General features: G+C 40.8%; 1 protein-coding gene across 1 annotated transcript in view; it reads left to right on the top strand.

Annotated features, from left to right (window-relative positions):
• Positions 1-24,877, top strand: part of erbb4b (erb-b2 receptor tyrosine kinase 4b) — a gene marked incomplete at its 3' end in the record, with an annotated part of 297,976 nt that overhangs the window by 198,031 nt on the left and 75,068 nt on the right. Inside the window, exons 4-12 of the mRNA XM_080038662.1 lie at positions 4,106-4,237; positions 8,641-8,706; positions 14,721-14,839; positions 15,347-15,488; positions 16,090-16,203; positions 16,537-16,663; positions 17,224-17,297; positions 21,128-21,218; positions 24,642-24,841. Of these exons, the coding sequence (XP_079894788.1) occupies positions 4,106-4,237; positions 8,641-8,706; positions 14,721-14,839; positions 15,347-15,488; positions 16,090-16,203; positions 16,537-16,663; positions 17,224-17,297; positions 21,128-21,218; positions 24,642-24,841 (1,065 nt within the window). The remainder of the gene's footprint in view (positions 1-4,105; positions 4,238-8,640; positions 8,707-14,720; positions 14,840-15,346; positions 15,489-16,089; positions 16,204-16,536; positions 16,664-17,223; positions 17,298-21,127; positions 21,219-24,641; positions 24,842-24,877) is intronic.

The raw sequence follows: 24,877 nt of genomic DNA, 5'->3' as shown, positions 1-24,877 counted from the left end.
AAAAACTGAAATCATTTCAATGGCCAGGTTGCATCTTTACAGTTTACATGTATTGGTCTGCATCCAGTAATGTGTAATTAACACATTTTAATAAATGAATGAAGGGCTAGGTTTCATTTCAACATTGGGGGGGGGGGGGGACACACACATACACATTAAAAGCAGGGGTCTGGGGGTATTTCCCCAGAAAAATGTGAGTTTCAAACATTTTATGCAGTAATTTGTGTCTTGTGTATTTATTTATGGTGGACATGTTAAGGAAAAGACAACTAGCTCCCATTGACACAAATCTAATGGAATTTAAATCAGTAAGGCACTGAGGCATTCTGTATTGCATTCAAATATTTATTCTACTTTACTGTTCAAAACTTTCTGCACATTGAAAACGTATCACCTTTTGGAGTGTTTTTTGTAGGACTCATGATGCAGCAGCAGTGCAATTATGACACTATACATTGGAAATAAACAGGGTGGGCTATCAGCAGTCAACTAGGCAGATAGTTCCATGGCTATCAGGAGCTAGCTAACGTTAGCTTGTTAGCTAGACTTTAGGCAAAAGAGTTAGAAACCAGATAATGTGAGCATCCATCCTTAAACACTTGACCTAATCTAACTTTCACCTTGAAAGCCAAGTATTGGGCTTAACAAGCTCACTATCTAACAACTTACATTGGGACCACTGCACTGCCTGCTGCACTGCGGGAGGCTGACCAGCCGTCTGCAACGAGAGGCAGATAATTTTTTTTATTTTTATTTTTTTTTATAATTCAATGCGGGCCGCCAAATATGTTTCTCCGGGCCGCCATTGGCCCGCGGGCCGCACTTTGAGAACCACTGCATTAGAGGAAGGATTGGAAGAATCTACAATAGTTTTTTTTCTTTTTGTTTATATTGTATTGATGGTTCAGCAACATGGATCTTATTCAGTAAACAAAAGATAAAACGCCATTTTGGATATTTGATAATGCAGACTTCTAACACTGCAGCAAGTCAACCAATTATTATAGTGCCTCCGCGGTCTTGCATATTTCTTCATTAACCAATCCACATAACACCTATTAATCCTCTCTCAAAAGCTCATTAATATGTGTTCTTTTCTGATCATTGGCTTGCTATTTCCCTCCCAGTCTTAATCAAACTCATTCCCACACTGCAATAAAGAATGGGGGGAATCACAACAAGCACTTACCATCAACATAATTGCCTGCATACATTTGTTCTGCCTCCCTGCTTTTTATATTGTTTTCCAACCGACGGCCATGTGACCTGAAAGTGAAGATTGCTTATGCCTTTTGAAGCCGTGCCCTCATTGAGAGAGGATTGGAGTTGCTCTGGGGTGGAAGAGGGAGGGTAGGGGGGTTAGGGGGTAGTATGGAAACACGAGCTGTAGCTACATGAACACACTAATTAAGGTGTTTTCTCTACCCACTAAACAATCAACAACACAGTTTAACCATTGATATCCCCCTGGCCAGCCAACTGCACACCCAGTGAATGTGCCAGCCATGCATTTACTTGTAATGAAAGCAAAGCCTGCTTGTGTTTCGCATGTTATTGTAAGCTGTGTGTAATATTTGATTGTTAATTATTCATGTCTTGGTGACAGAGGCCATGGGAAATACTGTAACTGTCCCCGGACAAAGTGCCAGCAAGGAGCCAATTAAACTGTTATCCAGCGTCGTGAACTTTGTCATGTCACACTGCAAATGAGCCTATTGTGTGCGCAGTACATATCCAAAACAAACCGTATGTGAGAAGCATTAGAAAACATTTGGAGCTTTCTGGGTGGTGTTGAGGGCACTAACTTGTTGTGACAGCGTTGAACACAGAGTGGTGTATTATCCAGCCTGTGTATACACTTTTTGTTTCCAGAGTATGAATGCTGCTCATGTCCAAGCTGGAACAAGTGGAAACACCTTGTCCAACTTGTTTACCGCACATAAGAAACCTGGCAGTATTGTTTTTTAGTTTTTCTTTTTTTACGTCGAGCCCTTTTGTTTACATGTCCAGGTTAGACCCATGAAATACTATTGCCGATGCCATGGGATCTGTTGATGAGTATATGACTCGAGTTTACCGATGTGACGACAAATGGGCTACATTGTTATATCGTCATAAAGGTCCACTGTAACTTACATGGAAGATGGAATCGAGCAAGATACATTCTAGAATGACAGCTATGCAGCATACTGTAATATGTCTTTTGTTCAACTCCAGACTTGTTGTGTGATAATGTATCATGCTCTCATGTCTATTCTGAAGAAAAAGCCAGGCTCACCTTTGGTTTTGAGTAAGCTACAGCATGGTCAAATATAAGGACTTTGTTTTTGTGTGATTAATGTGACTCACAAAGTCACTAAAGTGTAAAACAATGAATTGGTCAAATGTGTGGCTCTAAATGATCATGTGAAGAAAATCCTCTCTATATGTCTCCATCTTACAATTCTCCCTCAATATTTCACATTTGTGAAGCTAAATCGGAGACAAACAGCTAACTTTGAAGTAATGTGCTTTATTTACATATAAATTGCTCTTTGCCAGGTACATTCATTAATTCATTATAACTGTTTTTCTTTTAAAAGTATTGGACTGTCACAGCCCATTGTAACCTACATGAACATTTGCTAAATATGTCTTGGACACATTTGCACCTCATAGTTTGATCGATTGTGGCTCCAATTCCAATCTGACCAGCCATGGTGAAGGTGAATGCCCCCGGAGGATGTATGTATCTTGCTTAACCAGGGTCGAGATGTCCTTCTGCCATTTTTTTGTTTGTTTGTTATATTAACTGCTTTGCGTTGTCTGTATGTTTGCCCACTGCCCTAGTTTGCCAGCAGTATCCCATTGTGCAAACAATTTGAATTTGAGACGCGGCCTGCTCCTAGCCGAGCGAGATTCCTCCTGTGGTGAGAGGCTGGATTAATTTCTCTCTCACCACTTCCTTCAGCACATTCAGAAAGATAGAGAGGGAGAGCGGAGGGTTGGGGAATGGGAGCTTTTCGTGGGTAATACCACCACCACCTATTATATCCACGGAGTATCATTTAATCTGGGCCTTTGCGGGATGATATTGTATTTGGCTCTTTCTGTGTGGTGCTGGCGGGTCGCCCGTGTATGATTATGTGTCTCATCTGTTTCAGTACTGTGTCAGTAATCTGTTTGTAGGGAGATAGAGAACACACAACGCTCTGTAAATAATGCAAATCTGCTACTGGGCTTCACTTTGTCTTCCTCTCCTGCCATTTGTCTCTCTGTGGCTTTCTCCCTTCTTCATTCATCTCTTTCTTTCTCTTTCCCACTCTTTCTCACATAAAAGTCAGGATTAGGCATTCTCTCTAAACTCCTGCACAACAATAATCAGAAACCACCCACCATCACGTGTGTGTGTTTGTGTTATTGTTTGTGTTTGCGTGTGGGTGTGTGTGTGTGTGTGTGTGTGTGTGTGTGTGTGTGTGTGTGTGTGTGTGTGTGTGTGTGTGTGTGTGTGTGTGTGTGTGTGTGTGTGTGTTTGGCAAAGGGAATCAATCCTCTGTCATTGGTTCGACAAGGCAATGCATATTATGATGGTGAGATACAGTACATCACGTTTCTCCCCCGCAACTTTGATGAAATATACAATTACAGCCTTGTAAGGGCCGCTGTTCCTTATTGGGGCTTAAATCCCAGATGGCTGGTGTTGTGTGATGTTATTGATGCCTAATTGATTATGTCTGCTCGCAGCTTTGGAAGACAACATTTAAAACATAGCAGCAATATGACACAACTGTGCCTCAAGACAAACAACCATCATCATATGAATTTGTCTCAAGATCTGGTGCTCACCCTATATCCCCTACACTGTTTGCCCTATATGGAATGTATAGGATGTGCCTATACATTCTGGTCCTCAAGTGTGTGAATGATTTGGACTTGAACATGCAGTGTCTGGTTGGTTGTTGTTTTTGGTAAAAAAAAAAAGTAGAACCTGGCAATTAAAAAACACATTAGGCGCCTGGTAGCAGGATTGCTGAATTAGTTGTATCCTCCAGGCAGTAATGGTTAAGTACCTAGAAAGCTGACTGTGCTCTCTCTCTTTCTCTCTCTCTCTCTCTCTTCTCCACAGAGATCTTGAGCGGAGGCGTGTATGTGGACCAGAACAAGTTTCTGTGTCATGCCGATACAATCCATTGGCAGGACATTGTCAGAAACCCACGGACCCATCCTCTGGTGGTGCCCACCAACAGCAGTGGCACATGTAAGTAACCCAAGTGTAGAAGACAAGAAGATTTGATAACAGCCAAATATGCTAAACACAAAGCTGCCGGGGCTTAAAAGGCTTATTTTTATGTCTCACCACATTTCATAATGGCACATATTCCAATCACTGTTGCATTCCTCAGTGCACTTTCAGTTACTTTTTTCCACATACACTGAAAATACGTCTGCACCTCCTAACACCTTCCATATTAAATTTTGTTGATTTGAGGACTTAAAAAGGTTGTTCTGTAATCTTCCCCTCTAATGGGCATAGGTAATGGCATCCGATGTGACGACTAATGTGCTTCAACAATGTTGATCAACAGCAAAATCAAATTTTTAAAATATATGTACAACAACTCCATTACAATTTCATACGTTTTTTTTATAAAGCAGCAGCGGCTAGTAAACTGTGATTAGGAACATGGTCCCTAGGAGACCCCACATATTAACCTGCTCCAAGTGTGAGCAATACAATATTGTCATCACCAAAACACCCCTTGACCCTATTCTGTCACTCTGCACACCATAACAATCCACAATGACTGCTCAATCAGTTCACAATAAAGTCCTACTGGGACAAGCTGGAAGACCCATTAATACATGTTGAGGATTATAAAGGGATTTATTAGTGTGGAACATACTTTTTATATTTAATCTGGTAAGGGAAGGGGTGGGGTTGTCACGCATAGAAAAACAATGATATTCTCATTTGTTCATTCTGATCTCTTGAGATTAACTGGAGCTTGTCATTGTAAATGTTGTTGTTGTTGCTTTTGTTGTTGTTGTTGTTGTGTTGTCCTGCTTGTTGTTTTTTATATGAGACCAAAGACAAATCTCCACACCGTGGACAATAAAGAATTAACTAACTAACTAACATTGTTTAATCATTGCTTGATAGTTTGGTCTGACTAGAACAACGTCCCCTATGATAAATATATATACTATGAACAGGAAACAAATTAGTTGACTTATTTAAGACAAATAAAATAGAATTGAGAAAACGATTTTAGCAATATTTGCATAGGATACACAGATGAGATCTCATCATTGTATAGCCCTGATCTTATGCATTCAGTTACCGAGTGAAGAGAAGCATGTGGCATAAATCTGAAACTTTCACGAGACAAATCCCTACAAACGATCTTGACATTGCATGCAGTCTCTCCCTTGTCTGATTGATTTATCTTAGAAGACCAACTTCAGCTGTACATGAGACATAGCATGAGTATAATTCTAAAGACATGATCTTATCTGTTTAAGACTTTACTAATCTGCAAATTATTTTTATTTTCCAACACTCAATTAAATAATCCAGTGTGTGCCTAACACATAGGGAAGTTTGCTTGCTAAGAGTTGAGTTAACAATATACCGTTACTTACATTTATTTTTATCAAGTAAGAATAATTCTAACACTATAAAACTAACAAGTTACTTGTGTATTACAGCTAAAATGACCGTTGTTTAAAAAAGAAAATGATACGTGAACACTCATCCTCATTGCACGGTATGTTGTTTGATATGACTTAATGTTAGCTAAATTAAGTCACAATGGAAAACCATTACTACCCAAATGTAGCCATTGTTTGTCTAGCAAATTTAGATGTGATATAAACTCAGCGCAATATGTAAGGAAATGTGTGTTTGGTCTATTATTTCTTTGTTGTAACAGACGTAACCTCTTAACACACTTGGCATCATGCGCTCAGTCTGTTTTAGCATTTAAATCAGTTTTTTGTTTTTTTTCTGTATTGCTTTAAGCTGTCTGGTCTCGCTCAACTGCAATTAAAACATGGCATGTAAAAATGCATTATCATAATAGAACAAAATAAAAGATCTCTGTATTTACTCTCAGAGCACATGTTGTAGTCTTAAAATGCAGATTATCAGCTCAAAGCATTGACATTCTGCTCAATCAACCTCCTTGCTCCTGTGCAAGTCCTCTTCACCGCCCCAAAACATCTCCAAACCTGTAATCCACAATTGAGAACATAATCTCCATTTCATTCTTTAGGGATGGCACAGGCTTTACGTCGTTATTACTCGTGACTTTTTTGTGTTTTTATTGATCCCTTTTCAAAAGCAGTACAGTGAATTTAATATCCACGTTGTGTTGATTCAATTGAACCCCCCCCCCCGCCCCCCCAGCTGTCTTGTTTGCCCCCGATATGGCAGCATTCCCCACATTCTAACCTTCAGGATGCTGTTTTAGGAAAGCTGTTAAAGTTTACGGTGCAGGAACAGGGATGGGACGGGTTTAATCCAGGTCACTGAGAAATTTACGACAATTCGAAGTCGGGAAAAAGTGAAGGCCTCGGACACCTAATGAAAACTCTTTGGGCTTGTGACATCACAGGGCACCAGGATCAAAGGAGAACAGAGATATAACTAAGTGCCGGAGTAGGAGGCTCTGCACACCGACAACCACTTATGGCTGGCTGACATTTGTAATATCATCTTGTTTTGTGCTCTGCTTTTCATACTGTCAGTCGACCTCTATTTTTTTATTTTTTGTCAAGAACATTCGAAGGCGGAATAGACTAGGAAAAATACAGCAGCAACAGAATGGAAAAAGGACAAATAGCGACAGGGACACACGCATTAAGCAAACTATAACCACGTAGGAGGGATGAATCAGCGAGGGGTGGATTGAGGAAATGTGTGGTGAAGAGGGGCACAAACTATGAAGAAGAGGAGGGCAGCGGATGGAGAGGCTCGTGGTAAAAAATAAGTGTGTCTCCATGCTATTAGCTCTCATCTGAACAGGCTGATGGACATAGGACAAGCACTTGCGCACTCATCCAGGCCCCCACAATCAATTAGACAGTCAATTAAGCCCTCGAAAAAATGCTTTACTGCTTTTATCTCAACCTGATGGATGTGTGCTGGTTTCATGCTGGGCTTATTTATAGTGGAGCGAAACAAAAAAACAACCCTGTGCAAATGTTGTGTTACGGTTGTATGCCTTTAGGCCAGAACTGCCCGTATAATAACACATGGTTGCATTTTAGTTCAGATGAATTTTAAAGAATTGTGGGGAGAAGATTATAATTATAAGGGATGCATATCATACATTACACATGTGTTCATAAACACCAGTTCTGTTAAGAATTAAAGTGCCTACATGTCTTGCAAATTGTGTTTATTATGTCAGACTCTGGTTATCCTAATGATCAATCCCAATAGGTCCCTGTAATGATGGCTCGTATCTTCAATAAATTGTACCGTGAAGCAGGGAAAACAGCGCACGTGCACGTGCACACGCACACACACACACACACACACACACACACACACACACACACACACACACACACACACACACACACACACACACACCAAGTAAACCAAAGGAAAAGCTGCATCCTCGCTCACTGGTTGGATCAATTTTGGCTTGTTTGGCATACAGACTCAGCACAGACTCTCACTCGCCTCCAGCCAATTTTAGGGTTGAACAAATCTAGATTGTTGAGAGCTTATACTGATTATGTAGCCCCTTTTACACAGCCAGTGAAAGCCGGGAACATTCCGGAATTTCGGCCCTCCGCCCTGCTGTATAAATGTGACCGTTGCGGAACGGGGGAAGAAAGGTGCAAGAGATTGTTCCGGGAATTTTACTACCTCGGGGGGTAGTAAGATTGCCGACACAATCAGTTCCGCCTCTCTGTATAAATGCGGACAGCTTGTTGTTGCGGAACAGGGGGGCGTTTGATGTTCCATAGCCTACGTTCTAAACATGCGACCATGTTAGCAGTTGAAGGACGTGTGTTTAACATTAACCATGGCGGCCTGATGTCCAGTAAAAATAACCAAATAAAAGGAACGGCGTATAATCTAGCTGGTCATAAGGTCCGCTGCTCAATACAAACCCCCACGCTCCATTTTGCAGAGTTTATGAGTCTATTTCTGCCCGGGGGAAGTTGTACAGTGAATGGGAAAGCTAGGCTAGGCTAGGCTAAGCTAGGCTGCGATCACACAGACACACACACACACACACACACACACACACACACGCAGTGAGCGGAGTGATGTGGTCAGTTTGGTTAACTGTCCCAGATATGTTGGACTCAGCGCGTAGCAAGATCAACCGGCATATCACGGGGACAGTAAAATACGGCCCTCTTAGTGCAAGCCCCAGCACTTCTGCTCTCAATTCACCGGCCAGTGTTGTTGTTGTAAAGCAGCTGACTGGCGCGGCGCTAAATGTTTACGACACACCTGACGCTGCTTACAAGCACCTCTTTTCATTCCGCTGTGTAAAAGGGGCTACTGATGCGCCAACATGCCGGCGTTGCTTGGTTCTGTGTAAATAACACCTAACCAAGCAGAGCCGGCAAATTGCCACTCTTTTGTTCCGTCAATATGCCGCAACCACCCTCTTCTCTTGAACTTGTGTACAGGTCAGAAGTGCCACCGTTCCTGTATCGGTCGATGCTGGGGACCCAAAGAGGATCAGTGCCAGAGCCGTAAGTACAGATAAGAAAAAAAATCATTATGCCACTCTTCAATTTATCTATTCAGTTCGGTATTTAAGGGAGGTTAAATGTTCTTTATCTAGATTCTAAGTTTAACTGCAATATCTAAAGGAGGAAGGGATTATTTCGTGGATGGTTTTATAATCCAGTGTAAATTGAATTCCACAGGCCTCTAGTTTTTATGCGTGGAATGAAGATATCTTGCTGATTCCTTCAGTCACTTTTACACAAACTGTCCAATTGTATTCTAATCGCCAATAAGAGAACATGATAAAACATTCATCTAGTCTAATAAAATCAACAGTCAATTCAATTATAAGTAATATGAACCTTTTACAGCAGTGTCTTTCAAATAAGTTAAAAGTATTGCTGTGTAAGGTGAAGCCTTCTTAGTTCTATTTTATTTTACTAAACTAATTCATAGTGAGAGTGGCAGACAGTTAGTATAACGTTTTAGTCTTGTGAATGGGCCAGCTCTAGGATTCATAAACCCATAACGGCTGTTGAAATACCACCACCTCCAGCACACACACACACACACACGCATATATCCTTTCTAGACCCCCAACACATCTACCACGAACCCCCCTGCTGGGACCTCCCACCCTTCTTATTTCGTAATGGCAGCTTTTAGAGAGTGTGAGATTGATACATTACTGAGTCCACCACCAGCCGGGGAGAGCTCCATGTTATTCCCTCTCCTACATTATAGTCAGCCTTCCTATAGGGTCTCAAATTCTCTGTCAGTGTCTCTCTCAGGATATCGCTCTCTCACCTGTTTACTGACACACACACGCACGCACGCACACACACACACACACACACACACACACACACGCACATAGCCAGGGCCAAATCAATATGGAGGGCTGCAGGCCACATACCACATGCTGGCTTAAAGCATTGAAGAAAGGGAATAAAACATATTAATATTGCCTTTGCACCTCAAGGTCCCGACAGGTCCTCAATACTAAACTTCAAGTATTGCTATTGCCTTCCAAGTGGACCAACAACACATGACCAGTATGAAAACACTTTCTAATCTTACACCACTATGTTTACGGATTGGTTGGGTTAAGCCAACGGAAACTACTTGGTTAAGGGAGTCTTCATTGCCATGGTTATGAGAAAAACCAGTGCTAAATGACGTCTCCCATGGAATCTCATGGCAAAAGACATCCTCCTTTGTAGACCTGTCCATCTTACCCAGGTCCCAAGACATTTTGTAGCACTAGTTTCTAAATCGAAGCGATTTTTACCATTTTCCTCAGTATGACTGCGCATGGTGTAAAAGATGATAATTTGTGTCAAGAGAAGAGAATTACTATCACTCAAGCCTTTGACAGGGAGCACAAAGAGCAATGGAGAGGATCCATGATGCACTGATCATTTAATTGTCTGTGGTTGCCAGCCTTTGAAAAGTAAAAACTGAACATTCAACCTGACAAGGGATATGAACAAGTGTGAAGTAATTTTCCTTCTGCGTGCAATTTGTCTATCTGCTGTCACAAACACTATCATTCTTGCCAGTACAGATGTCCATCCATCCATTTTTCATCATGCCATTCATCTGTGTCTAACACACCACTGTTTCCGCCCTACAAACGCACACAATCACACGGAAGCTTGATCTTTAATGTGACCCTGTTTGCCTTCTTGTGTAGTGGATCGGATCACAACATATGCCACACACCTTAACTTTAAAACGCTGACTATAGATACCATGTACTATCCATGTAGACATAAAAGCGCTTCCACGCATTTTTTCTCCCTCTACTTTAAATATCTCTTTGTTTCTCTGATCCCCTTCTCCCAGTTTGATTGCACTGTACTGTGGCCATCAATTCCCTCCTCTCTTCTCATCACTCTGTGCGCAGACAGCATCATCTATGCCTTCCCACCATGGCCATGTCTCATTGTATTTGTTCTCCGGTCGCGATCTCATTAAGATAATGAGGAATGAACTGTTTGACCATGGACCTGTTAACAGCGCGTCACAGGCCAGCCCTCTCTGATAAGCTATGGTCCTGGCTGTCTGTCTGAACCACACATGGATGCAGTGATTCATCTTTCTTCTGCACCTATTTTTTATTTATTATCTAACATCCTTTCATTTTTTTTCTCTCGGCATGCCATAGGTATACCGAATGAATTAGTGTAAACATGTCAAATGACTTCAAAGATGCTTTTCGTGACATTTTCATGAATAATTATTCAACCATCTCAGAATCAACAATAAACAGCCGCTTCCGTTGTAAGAACCTCGGGGAGAAGGCAACTACAACAAAGAAGTAACCTACAAATGGGGACAACTCCTGGCATTGAAAATCACAGATGAAACAGTAAAGGAGTTTGACCCTTAGTAGACTTAGCAGGTTGGTCCCTAAATAACTCTAAAGTGCAGTCTAAGGGCCGTTGTGGATTTCCTTTTATTAAATTAACTTGAAACCTTTGTACCGCAGTGTGAAGTTATTAATATGGTGGACCTTGGTCACAGCAGTCCTTTGCACAGGTAGACTTGATAATATTATTCCATCTGCCACAGCCAGAGTAAATTGTTCAAGCTGTGTCACCGGCACACCTACTGTAAGTGGAACAGACACCGTTAGAGTTATTAGGTGCACCTGCAGTTCCTGGTTTTGTATATTGCAAACAAAAAAAATTCCCTGCGAGAGAGGTGTCTTTGGAGGTAAAAATGACCTAATTATTGAAATTATCTTTATCCGTATCTTGAAAATATATAGCCCGCAGAATGGCATTTTAAATTTGATGGTCGGCGCCTTTAGAGTCTTGCTTGAGCAAACTTTTGTGTCACCTGAAATAAACGTTCAGTTGCATTTTGAAAGGGAACTTAATAATCATTTTTAAAAAACTAACGAGACCACAAACCACATCAATGTTGAGAACTCATTGCACAAACCAACCTCCAACTTTCAGAATGCTATTCTGAAATAATTATTGTAGGCTACGTATCACATATTTAGACTCTAAAGACGAATAGGGCAGGTATTTATTTATGTATTATATAAACAGGCAGAGGCATTCACAGGGACAACTGCTTTGTCTCCCTGTTTTTAGAATCTGTCGTGACTAATGTAGTAGTCCACTAATATCTGAAATACAAAACAATGTGCTGCAACATTGCTCAGAAGTCCCTTGAAGCTGATGGGAGCTGCAGATTCTGGTGATGATTATCTGTATGTCCATTATAACAAGCTGTCCCTTTCCCACATACTTACACTAAACTGGTAATTACTAAACATTTTGGGCAGTAATGCATTCATCAATTCCACTTATGGGGAGGGTGAAAAGGCCACTTACAGCGCCACAGTGATTGCTTTGGGATATTATGCACCAACACAAATCTGCTAAATTTAAATTCTGGTTAATGCAGAGAGAGAGAGAGAGAAAGACTGGAGGATAACTTATTTTTCTTTGTGTCTACCTCTGTTCTGTTCCCTGGCTTTGAAAGAGAGCCCCGAGGTGAACTGGATCTAACCCTCCTAACACAGCAAAAAGATACACACAGCAAGATTAAAATATCACATAGTGAATTTGCATTTGCATGTTAAGAAGACAAAACATAGTCGGATAAAAGCCTATGCTCTTCCATGTATATACCCCCTGTGTCTTTTTTTAATTTGATTTGTTTTAGAAACGAGCATCATGATGAACACCCTCATGAAAAACACAGTTGTGGTATTATCATATACTTAGTGATTTCCTACTGATATGAAATCAAGTATCACTTCAACCATCCATTTGTTGTATAGGCATTTTTTTTTCTCCCAGATTTAGTTAACATCTAAAATCAAATGTTAATGTGAATGAGAAATACAAGGAAAACATTTTATTTTGACGGTTGTATCTTTGATTCAAGGGCCTGTGACTTAAACCAAATTTAGTGTGGTTTAGTGTGTTGCTCTATACGCCTTTATGAAATGTGAGTGAATTCTAAGACAAATGTCACTAGCTATAGAAAGTGTTACCACTGCAACAAAAAAAATCCCATCTTTATTTATGAAGTTCTTTCGGAAACCAGATGTAGAAAAAGCACATTTTGGCTCATGCAAATGTGAAAAACTGAGAGGCAGCAGTTCCTGTGACTGATGCCGCTGTCTACAGCCCTGTTCAGATGGAAGCTTCCAGGCATATTTTATGAGATGGATTCCTTTTGTATTTGTTTTTTCTCCTTCTTTTAAAGTGGAAGTTTAAAGCCAAATTGATCAACAGCACCGCATCACTCTCTTGGCAAGGTCATTTGTTTGACAAAGTGTCTTTCGGAGTAAAGTAGGCCGTTTCATTTTAGCCCAGGCAGCGTTAATGGAATGCCACTGATGGTACGTTAGGCGTATGGGTGAAGTGTGCGTGTGTTTGCATGTGTGTTTGACGGGTAGTCGGCCGCTTGTATCCATCACTCTGATAGTATCGCCTCACCGCAATGTCCCGAGGGAAATGCAGCACACATCAAAAACAATATGTGCATTCACACACAACCACAAACATTTTATATATATTGTTATGCTGTACACTTAAATTGTTTTTTTTTCCCAGGACAGTACTGTGACAAATGTACTTGTACCTTTATCACTAATTAAAAAAAGAAGCTGGAGGATACAACAGCTAAAGTCGCTTTTGTTTTTCTCTGTCACTCACCGATTGTTTTCCTCACAAATCAGCTTTGATTAGAAATGCTACAAAGTTGCCATTTTGTGTTATAGAAACTCTTCCCACTTGTGATTTTATACACTCAAGGGAGCAAGCAAATTGGTGTATCAGCACACAAAAGGACCCTCTTATTTTTTTCTAAAGAAAGATGGGATTTTGGAGGTGTATTTGAAGTTTAAAGTAACACATTGAATAATTGTGATTATTGGCAGTTGCACATTTTTCAAAACATTTCAAAAAAGTAGGGTAAACAACTCACGTTCACCGTTACCTGTGAAATAGCAGAGTCCTGTGTACATTAATACATGGCTGGCAAGAAGCACAGCACACAGGCATGAGGCCTCAATTAGACTAAGACAGGTCTGTTGGGAAAGGATGGACAGACATTGACAATGGACGGACAGTAAACTGAATCAATGCGTCACTAAATCCAGCTAGACATCCTCAGAGGAGCAAGCACAGTGACAGAAACAATGACACACATGTATACATTTCATGTACCTGTATATATGTTACCAGATGATTGCTGTTAGACTGGCCATAGTGTCCACTGACCAGTGTATCCAGTACCTAGAAGTGAAAGACTATATTGAGGTGTTGACGCTTTACATGTAAGCTTCTCTGTCTACATTTAATTCCTTCCTTTTCAATTTAGCTGAATAGCTTTACCTACCTACCTCTTAACTATATACAGGTATTGCCAGAGCAGGTGACAAATTGCACTCACTACATCAGGAGACACTTCATGAACAAAAGGTTGAAGAATAAACAATTCATTTATTGAAATTTGCCGAAGATATTAGAAGAGTCTTTGGCGATTAGCCCCTGTCGCGAAGTCATCTGAAGGGGGCAGCGAAATCCCCCCCCCCCCCCCCCCCCCCGATGGATCCTAGACAATGGTGGTGGTGAAAAGCTGAAGGTCTGGACGATGCTGCTGATGATGATGTGATGATGACTGGAGGTGAATGGGGTGGAGGAGAGTTGCATCCATCATTGAAATTGCATCGATCACTGAAATGACAACTGACAGCAAGTTGAGGACGGTTTTAAATGTTTGACGGGACCAAGGTGATTGGCTCAGAGATGTTAAGGTGAACATGATAGGTTTAAGCTAATAGAGAGAACCTCCCATACTTAGAGCGTGGATGAAACTGAGGGAGGAATCTGAAACAAAGAACACGGTACAGATACTCAGTCTTCCTGTCTGAACTTTCGCTAAGCTTAATTTGTCTACGGTCAAATGTTGATCTCAGGGTCTACAATAGCTGCATGTGTGTTATATGATATACACATTCTCTCCTTCTCTCTCTTTCTTTTCTACATCTGTCACTTCACAGTAACTAAGACAGTGTGTGCGGAGCAGTGTGACGGCCGTTGCTTTGGGCCCTTTGTTAGTGACTGCTGCCATCGTGAGTGTGCAGGTGGCTGCTATGGACCAAAGGACACAGACTGCTTTGTGAGTACACACACGCGCGCACACACACACACACACACACACACACACACACACACACACACACACACACACACACACACACACACACACACACACACACACACACACACACACACACACACACACACACACACACACACACACACACACACACACACACACACACACACACACACACACACACACCACACACATTTAAAAATATACAGTGTAACATCTCCATCAAGAAGACTACATCATATAAAGTAATGTGCAATTTTAATATAAAGTTGTATGATTGGTTATTGCATTGGGTGCATACATTCAGCAATATCACCTCTGACTTTAGTTAAATTGATATTTGGATCCTCTTATGATGTTTACGCGCAAGTACTACCGATGTGTGCTTTGTAGGCTGTAAAGTGCACACATCCATCCATGCCTTCAAAATACAATAAACCTCATCTGATTTAGGTGAGAGGTAAAATAATGAATCCAAATGTATGTTCCGGGTGTGTGTTTTTGCAGGCCTGCACCAACTTCAATGACAGTGGGGCGTGTGTAACCCAGTGCCCCCAGCCTTTTGTCTACAACCCCATCAGCTTCCAACTAGAACACAACCCCAGGGCCAAGTACACCTATGGAGCCTTCTGTGTCAAGAAGTGCCCACGTAAGTTTTACCACCTGGACACACATACAGACTCTGAAATACACTGTGCTGTACTTGTGATACACTGAATACATGACTTCCAACCCCATTTACTTACATTTAAACATCCAACTAAGGTTGTTGTCATATTAGCCTTTTTGAACTGCCAGAGCCTACTGGCAGCTACTTACAGTGTATGAGCCTCTGTGAGAGTTGGAAGTCAAGCTGAATAGAGATTTTTCAAAAAGGAATTACGGTCCAATAGAAAAAGTCAAAATAAAAGACCTATTGACACAACAATTTTGAGTTGGACAAATACAAATTACTTTACCTCACTGTTTTCTTTTCTCTGATAATATAATACCATTGAAATTATTACCACTGAAACATCAATTTAATCTAATGATATTTAATGTAATAAGGTTTGCATGCTAAACAATTACAGACTTAACGACTTAACCAGTAATGTAATGTGCCTCCAGAGAGCATCCGTTTGTCAAAGTGAATTAAAGTGACTTTTCGACACCTTGTACATGATTGCCTACACCGGGGGCCACTCACTGTTCCTGTGTGACAAACAGCAGCCATATGTACTTGACATTTGCGATGAATTGCTTTTCAGATAACTTTGTGGTGGACCACAGCTCCTGTGTGAGAGCGTGTCCCAGTAACAAGATGGAGGTGGAGGAGAACCGCGTTAAGATGTGCATTCCTTGCACTGACATCTGCCCGAAAGGTGAACCACAAACACATGTTTAACAATAAATTCACTTTTGACAAATATTAATCAAGTTGCCTTTTGTTTAGCCATGTTTGTCAAAGCAAATTATTATAAATCTACCACTGTTAGTATTTACCCACCAGTTAATGACAGACACACGAAGGGCAGATCTTTTTTTAGTATTAATTACAAAAACAATCATGTTAATTGAGAAGTGGTTTATAGATATGTTGAACATTCGGCTTATAACATATCCTTTAAATCTCAGTTGGTTTATTTTTTGGACGTTTTTTAATCAAACACATTTAATCAAACTAATGTGTTTTGCTTTCTCGCGGTGTGATGCAGCGTGTGATGGCATCGGTACAGCCAGCCTACAGACAGCTCAGACAGTGGACTCCAGCAACATTGACAAGTTTCTCAACTGCACCAAGATCAACGGCAACCTGGTGTTCCTAATCACTGGGATCAAAGGGTGAGATTGAGCTCAGCAACTGCAGTCAGCATGAACAACGTTGGGTCCAAATACATCGCAAATATGGAGAGTCAGATGTGTTTCTTTCACATATTCCACTTTTGAATGTAATTTGCCCAAGATAAGACTGTCACCTATAAACAAGAACAACGTTGTTTGAATAGATATAAACAATATTACCAGTATCAGTGAATGCAAATGGAGAGTGAGTGTGCCAAAAGTTCCATAGGAACAGTTCTGTGAGGAGAATGCTGTTTAAGGGTATAAAGGGTGACTGTAAAAGACTAATCAAACATAAACAGTATCATGTGTGGATGAATAGTTACAGTATACTCTACATGCATGCAAGTAATCATTCACAACTATTTGAGCATCTTAACACAATGATCACATGCTTTACTGATTCGATCGGACATTCTACATCATTATGTTCTATGTCTCAGAGACGCAGCTATTTTCTATTGCTGTGATTAAAAAAGCCCATTGCTTATCTATGCAGAGTAAAATGCAGAGGCTATTTTATTTGTGTTGTTCTGATGTTCCATTATCATTCACAACAGGGATGTCTACCACAACATTGAAGCTCTGGACCCCGAGAAACTCAATGTGTTCCGCACCGTGCGGGAGATCACAGGTGAGTCATATCTCTTGAACAGCATGCATCTCTGCACATGCATACAAATGTGTGAAAGAAAATAAACAACATATTAATACAATTTACTCCTGCCTCTATCACACATCTTGCACTTTTTATTGCCATATATAGTGTGCATAAACGTGACGCCCGTGTGTATCCATGTGTGTATTCAAGTCCACCTCAACCCCCTCCTCCCCCCCGAGACTGTCCACACCAAGGACAGACAGCGCAGCATAAGATGAATATCGGATGAGTCTTTCAATCTCCTCTCTGTCTCTGTGCTGCCTGTCCCTGGGGGAGTTCCTAGCCTTGAGTCCCACAGTCCCAGCCCTGCCTTCACGCACCATGAAGAAAAGACCCAGAACATGTGGTGCCATGCGTAAATCCCCCAGCTCCCCCTATGCACACCCCCCCCTCCCCCTACTTCTAAGCTGCATGTATACTGTCATCTTTCCAGCCCAGCCATTTGACAATGCCACCACAAAGAAAACCTCTTATCTCCAATGTGGTAATTCCTTGTGAAATATGAAAATACTGCTGGAATATTGTTGGGGACATTTTTGGCAAAAACACATTTATTGAGTGAGTGAATGTCTGACTGGAGCGATATTACATTATATTTTGCTTGTAAAAAGTATCTCTGGAACACATACATTGAATTGGTTGACCATGGCTTGATTGTTTTAGCACAAGAAGACAAACTAAAGATGAAAAAAAACTAACCTTCACCTCCATATCATCTTTTAAGAGTTAAGAAACCATCTAATACGCCTCGATTGTGCTTCGTCTAAGAGATTTCCTAAGTGTGTGTGCATAAGGCAGGACTTATTTTCACTTACTAATCTCAGTCATTACCTGCACGATTAGCTGCTGTCTTAGTAAATCACGTTCATTTCGGATTTTGAGTGTAGAATTTATGAGATGCACTGACGGTGTTTCATTCTTCCTGGATGAAGAATTAAAATGCTAAGGGAAACACTATGTGTTTATATATATATATATATATATATATATATATATATATATATATATATATATATATATATATATATATATATATATATATATATATATATATATATATATACTATATATATATATATATATATATATATATATATATATACTATATACACAGACAAAATCAAACGCTTGGATTTCAAGTGTTCCCTTTTTCCTTTTTTCCTGTTGGTTTGGCGATGGCAGTTTGAGAGCAGGTGACGGGGACAAACCATTGGCCAAAGCATGTAGCCTGAGATGTGTGTCAGCTCAGCGTGTCATCTCTCTGAGCTGTCAGGAGAACGTGACTCCTGTGGCCCCGAGGTCACACTGAGCATTGCTCTAGCTTTCAAATGAGCTGTGTAGGAGGACAGCTCTCGTCCTACACACCAGCACACCCATCGCTCTCCAATTCTCTTCCTTCGGTCTTTCATTCTTTCTTTCTTTGAGCAAATCTAGCTTCCCCGTGTCAACATATTTTAAAGGACATACAGTATATCTACAGTTCAGTGTCCTTACCTAAAGAGTATAGGCGATCATCTCCTGCAATTTAGCTTAAGTGAGTCCCTCAGTGTTGTGACTGGGACTGTAATCATTCCAACTTAAGCACTCTTAACCTTTGCTGGTGAGATCTTCTCTTAAGTGGCTCCATGCTGTAATTTGCTTTGTGCATGGACCCCCTGCAAGGGGATCTCTTCTATAGGGTTATTTTTCTGCACGTAACCAGTCATTGACAGAGGTGAGAACAAAGTGGAGTAGAGATAATGAAAGATTAGCTCAAGGCTAAAAAAAAATTCAATCACATCTATTAACAGCACTAATGTATAGTATCCCCATTAGATGAACCCGTATCCATCCAAGTCATTTCCATACAGTATGCGTCCATACTGGGACTTTCTGAGATGCTTCAGTACATCCTCCCTGCCAAACGGACCATAAGAGTTGTACAATTGGAAACTAGGCCTTTGTGGAAAGTATACAGTATGTTTAGTTATTCATTTTTAGGATTAGATTGACAGTCTGTTTTTTTTATTTTTTTTATTTTTCAGTTTTTTTTGTTGACAACAAATCACACGAAAATACCAAATCCAGCAATGCTCTTGTTAGTCTTCCCTACCATTGTGTGACTTTGGTGAGGAAGCCCCCCCAATGCTCCAAACGTGCTCTAGGGTGGAGCTGTGAGCTCATTCAGCATTGCAGGTTTTTTGTCATTAGGACGAGTAGTGCTGACTAGTACAAAGCTAAGAGTTTTATGCTATTGCTGCCTCTGGGCTCAGAGGCCCCTCGACATCCTGATAGACACACTGTGAGGTCAGGGACAGGGATGCAATAAACTAGATTACAAATAACAAAACTCTTGTTAGCTTTAAAAAAACACATGTTCCCAAAATCAGCTAAAGGATGCCGAATAAATATGAAATAATACTTCACATTTCAACCATTACTACAGCCATTTTGTATCTTCCCTGGTAAAATGGTATATGAGTAAATTAAGCAATACAACGTATCCTATTGTACATTACTTAAAAAAGTATAATAAAAATAATACATTGCAGGATTTGTTATACCCCCCTTTTGGCCATAACTACTGTGCTCTAACATACGAAGAATCTCTCTAGTGTGAGGATTAAATGCAGATCATGTCCATTTGCATGAGCCCTGGTGTGCCATTCCACAATATTACCATGACTGTTTCTTTTGTTTCACTAATTTCTTCATCAAACATTCCTAATAAGCATTCCCTCATACCCCACTGCTGCTCAACTGGGACTGACATACCAAACAAAACCGTGTCCACATACTTATGAAGGTGCTGCTGAAGGTTACGGCTCTCTTGTCAACAAGACATTAGCGGCTTTCTTCCCCCCTTTCTTCCTCTGCGTACCTCCCTCCACCATCCACCTCCTGTCTGGATAAACACAGTTATGCATCCTGTGGGAAGACAACTAACAGTTTGATATAATGGACTCAAATGCTGTGTATTGATTGGAGAATGCACTACTCTGCCCAACACATGCACAAGGTTTCTCTCCCCATCCACCACCACCCCGTTTCTCCTTTACCCTTGTCAGGAAAGCAATTCAACAGCAGCTGTGACCTCTATTTCCTTTTTAATGATTTGTTTTTTTAATTGTCAAATAATAATTACCTTTAGTCCTCTATCATTTGTCCTTGGTCTCATAGCCTTATCCAACTGTTTTATTTGTCCTCCGATGTTGGCTTGGCCATCATACCCCCTACCGCTTATCTACTAAATATTTCATATTTCTAAATCCATTATTGAAAATCCTAAATGAGCCACAGCCATTCTCTCAGCTATTCATTTAAGCATGTAAATGATTCAAGAGCAGAGAGGCAGATAAAGGAAATGCAAAAAAAATATATGAATATAGATCAAACTTTAGACTGGTCGTAGCTGGCTCCCAACTCCTGTGTGGACTCACGGTGCCTATGACATTTCCCTGGCTCAGAAGTGCTGGGCTGCGTTCAGATGTGACTCAGGTGTTGTGGCTACCGTGGTCCTGGAATGTTTTCTAATTTCAGAGGGATGCCAACTCAGAGATGTCCTACTCATTGTATTCTTGTTGCTGTGTGAAATAGAGTGTGTTGATAGACAGCTCTAGTCTTTCGGTACTGGTGACTCATTATAAACTGTTTGCCTCTGTGTGTGTGTGTGTGTGTGTGTGTGTGTGTGTGTGTGTGTGTGTGTGTGTGTGTGTGTGTGTGTGTGTGTGTGTGTGTGTGTGTGTGTGTGTGTGTGTGTGTGTGTGTGTGTGTGTGTGTGTGTGTGTGTGTGTGTGTGTGTGTGTGTCTGTTTCCCCATTTAGGCTTTCTGAATATCCAGTCTTGGCCTGACAACATGACAGACTTGAGTGTTTTCTCCAACCTGGCAACCATTGGGGGAAGAGCGCTGTACAGGTAAACACCTGAGAACAATAGCTTTACTCTGTTGAAACCATGAGGCAAATGTACACCATAGCTGTATGTGTATGTGTATCTTTGAGTGTCACTGTCAGTGGAAATGTTTGAAACCAATTGTTTTCTTTACCCTGGCAATATGTTTGCACACACATGCATCCCCATGTTTGTGCACTAGACAAACCTAGCAGGACCCAATAATTGAAAAAAACGGTCTATACATGCTTTCATAGTTGCAATTTTTTATTTCCGTCGTCAAGGAAAAAGGGCTTGGTTGGCTCCCAACGCACCTTTTTTAGTTTTGTTTTTTTGGCAACTTGTTCTTTACCAGCTGAGGGAGCATTGTTACTTATTATTTCCTTTTAGGACATTTTTCTAATGGCGTTCTAAAAATGTGCTGTGACTATTGGATGGAGTAGATGAATGTACGGTTGCTAACATATTGTGGACCAAGGGATTCAGTGTGCATGCGTGCGCGTGTGTGTGTGTGTGTGTGTGTGTGTGTGTGTGTGTGTGTGTGTGTGTGTGTGTGTGTGTGCGTGCGTGCACGCGTGCGTGCGTACGTGCGTGTGCCGTCCACCTAAGAATGGAAACAGCAGGCTCCAGTACAAATTACAGCCTGCCTCCCACACTTAGCAGGTGCTTGATCCAGCATACTCTGTGTCTACCCTATGGCTTTGACACACTGCTGGCCCCCTGTCATTTTTTAAATGTGCAAATGGGGCATATAGGCAAGAGTAGGAAGCTTAGAGGAATAACAGAAAGGAATAGAGGCTTGAGGGTAGAATGATGATAAAATATATGAATGTGTGGTTGCAGCGCAGCACGAAACTAAATGTGGAAACAAAGAAATAATACCCTTAATAATACATAAGCAGATGCAGTGGGTTAATTTAAGTTTGACAACATTCAGATATTAAAGGTACAGCGATACACTTTAAACACATTGGTAAAATGATGATACTGGGATGCAATTATTGTACGCAAACAACAACATGGTGGAGATCATTAGTAGCCAATATCCTACTCCTATGGGGTTGTGTAACAATAGTATTTATTCAAATTAAGAGCACTTTGCTAACAACTTCAATATGCTGAAAGTGAACAGGGGAGTTGGTCCCTCCTGAACATTTAGTTTGAATGTTTCACTGCATCCCATTACATTTCCAAATCCAAAACTGAGTAAATAGCTGGCAGTGCAACATACCGTAGAGACATTTGAGGTAAAAAAATAATATATATAAATCCCATTGTGAATTGCCATATAAAGCATACAGTATACAAAGAGAGAGGAACGATGGTATTCTCACCATATAGGTTTTTGTTGTGTTCATATTTTTTATTTCCATATCAATCACATATCAGATAAGTATATTTCTGATTTCAGCCACACCATCTGACCAACCTGCTGTCACATGGGAGATGGAATATTTAAGTGCAGAGTACTGAACAATAAAAACAAGCTCCATGTGCCATATGCCTGTTGCTATGGTACTGTGTAGCACTAATCCTATCCCATATGAATTACAATACACACATATGCACCCATTCTGCATTAGTGTTTTCCATTCAGTGTAAATGCTATATGCTAATCAAGACCTGTCCAGTTTGGGTGAAGGATGAATGTGTAAAAGTCTGCCTTTGGTATAGCCAAGTTATAAATGTAAATGAGTTTATTATTCAAACCATGAATACAATTTATCCCTAACGTTATGCTTTTATTTTTAGATATGATTTAGGTTAAAGCTATTCTTACCTTTGTAGAGTTTTTACACTTATTTTAAATGACTTTAAAATGGTATAAATAAGGTTTTTACACTCTAAAATGCATGGTAGACCCACCAGGAATAAAAAGAAACAATTATTTCAGTCTCATAATATTAGGTGAAAACTACAACCAATCAAATCGTTCGGACCGAACGATTTAATTGGCCGACAGACCTGTCTGTTTGCCGTCTGCTTGTGTACCGCGCATTCGTGCACGCGCGTCCTCAACGAAAGGGTTTGTTTTGATTCCACGGCAGACAGTAGCCTAGCGAGTAGCGACCATTGTAGAAAAGGTTACAGTGTTGTTATTTCTTGTTATTTTTTACAGTGTGTTAAGCTGTGTTTTAGTGTTGGGCCGTGACGTCAGTCGGCCAGAGAGCCAGTTCAGTAAGTTTCCTTTCGCTTCTCCCTCGGTGAGATGTGTGTGAGCAAGTTGCCACAGTAAGCCATCATTCGTGTTTATCTGAGTGTAAATGTGAATCACCCGTGTGTGAGTATGTACATGTAGTCCCGATCGCTGTTATAAGTTATAGTTTGTGCATGTTATTAGCGGCTGCGATTCGCGAGTCGCAACAGCTGTTCAAACGTCTCCTCACGAGCGGAGTTTAAGCCTCTGTTCTTTTTCCGCGATCTATATGCGGCTGTGCCTGTGAAAGAAGGAAAATAAAGAGCGGATAAAACCCTACTCCTCCTCTCCTAGTCTCATTATAAGCATAAGTGGTGTTCTGGCCGACATATCTGAAGTGAAACCAGTGATACAAGCAGATCAGCGCGGTACCGGTAGCCTACTACAGCCACCAGTTTCTTCAGCCACAATATAACTCACTTTGTGCACGGAGACAGTATTAAGCAAGTAAGTCTGCTTGTGTAGCCTAAATTAAGTTTCTTCAAAAACAAAACAAAAAAAACGGGGATAGGAATGAGGGGGTGGGGCTGCATTGGAGGAAGGCGGGATATTATGATTGTGCTGAAATGCTCAAACTCAAATCCATCCGAACTGCTTTAATATTGTCCTTGCATGTGCATACTATTTGAAGCAGAATAATATGGTATACTGTATGTAAGTGGTACAACCTTTAAGCTATACCGGTAACTTTTAATGAATGTTGGTTACATTCAAGCCATCGCCAAACGAGTTGATTAAGCCTATCAGTTCTACTAAACTATCTGTATTTCTCAGTATGACAGGGTTTACAAACTGGTGTCGCCCCCCAACACTGGCGCAGGAGCTCAGAAAAAGCCCAAGAAGTGCCCCAAAAATGTTTTTGTTGATTTTACTACTAACCTGTACATACAGCGGGAGGTGTAAAGTCCATGCGCAGTCACTGAAAGCTCACCTGAAGGTGGATGCACCGACAGTGTTGTTGTAATTCAACAACAAAAGGAAGTTACACACTATAGCTTTAAGGTGACATGATAATTTGACAGAAATATATATATATATATATATATATATATATATATATATATATATATATATATACTATACTGTATGTTTTAACTAACTCAGGCATCAACATCTGTGAATAATTCCCATCTTCTCTACCTCTCTCCCTCTTCCTCCCGCTCCTTTCATCTCCCTCCCCCTCCTTTATGGCTCTCTCTCTCTCTCTCTCTCTCCCTCCCTCTCCCCTCCATCCCTCCTCCCCTCCTCAGTGGGATATCCCTGTTGGTGCTGAAGCAGCAGGGCATCTCCTCACTGCAGCTCCAGTCCCTGAGAGAGATCAGTGCGGGGAACGTCCACATAGCAGAGAACAGCCAGCTCTGCTACTACCACACCGTCAACTGGACCACACTGTTTCGCGTCACAAGCCAGAAGGTTCTGGTCCGCAACAACCAAAGCCCGAAAGTCTGCTGTAAGTTCACACAACTGAAAACATGTCACAGAAACA

This window comes from Ammodytes marinus (assembly GCF_949987685.1).
Source record: "Ammodytes marinus genome assembly, chromosome: 12".
Taxonomy (NCBI): Eukaryota; Metazoa; Chordata; class Actinopteri; order Uranoscopiformes; family Ammodytidae; genus Ammodytes; species Ammodytes marinus.
Note: the sequence above shows the minus strand (reverse complement) of the source record. Positions and strands in the feature narration are given on the sequence as shown.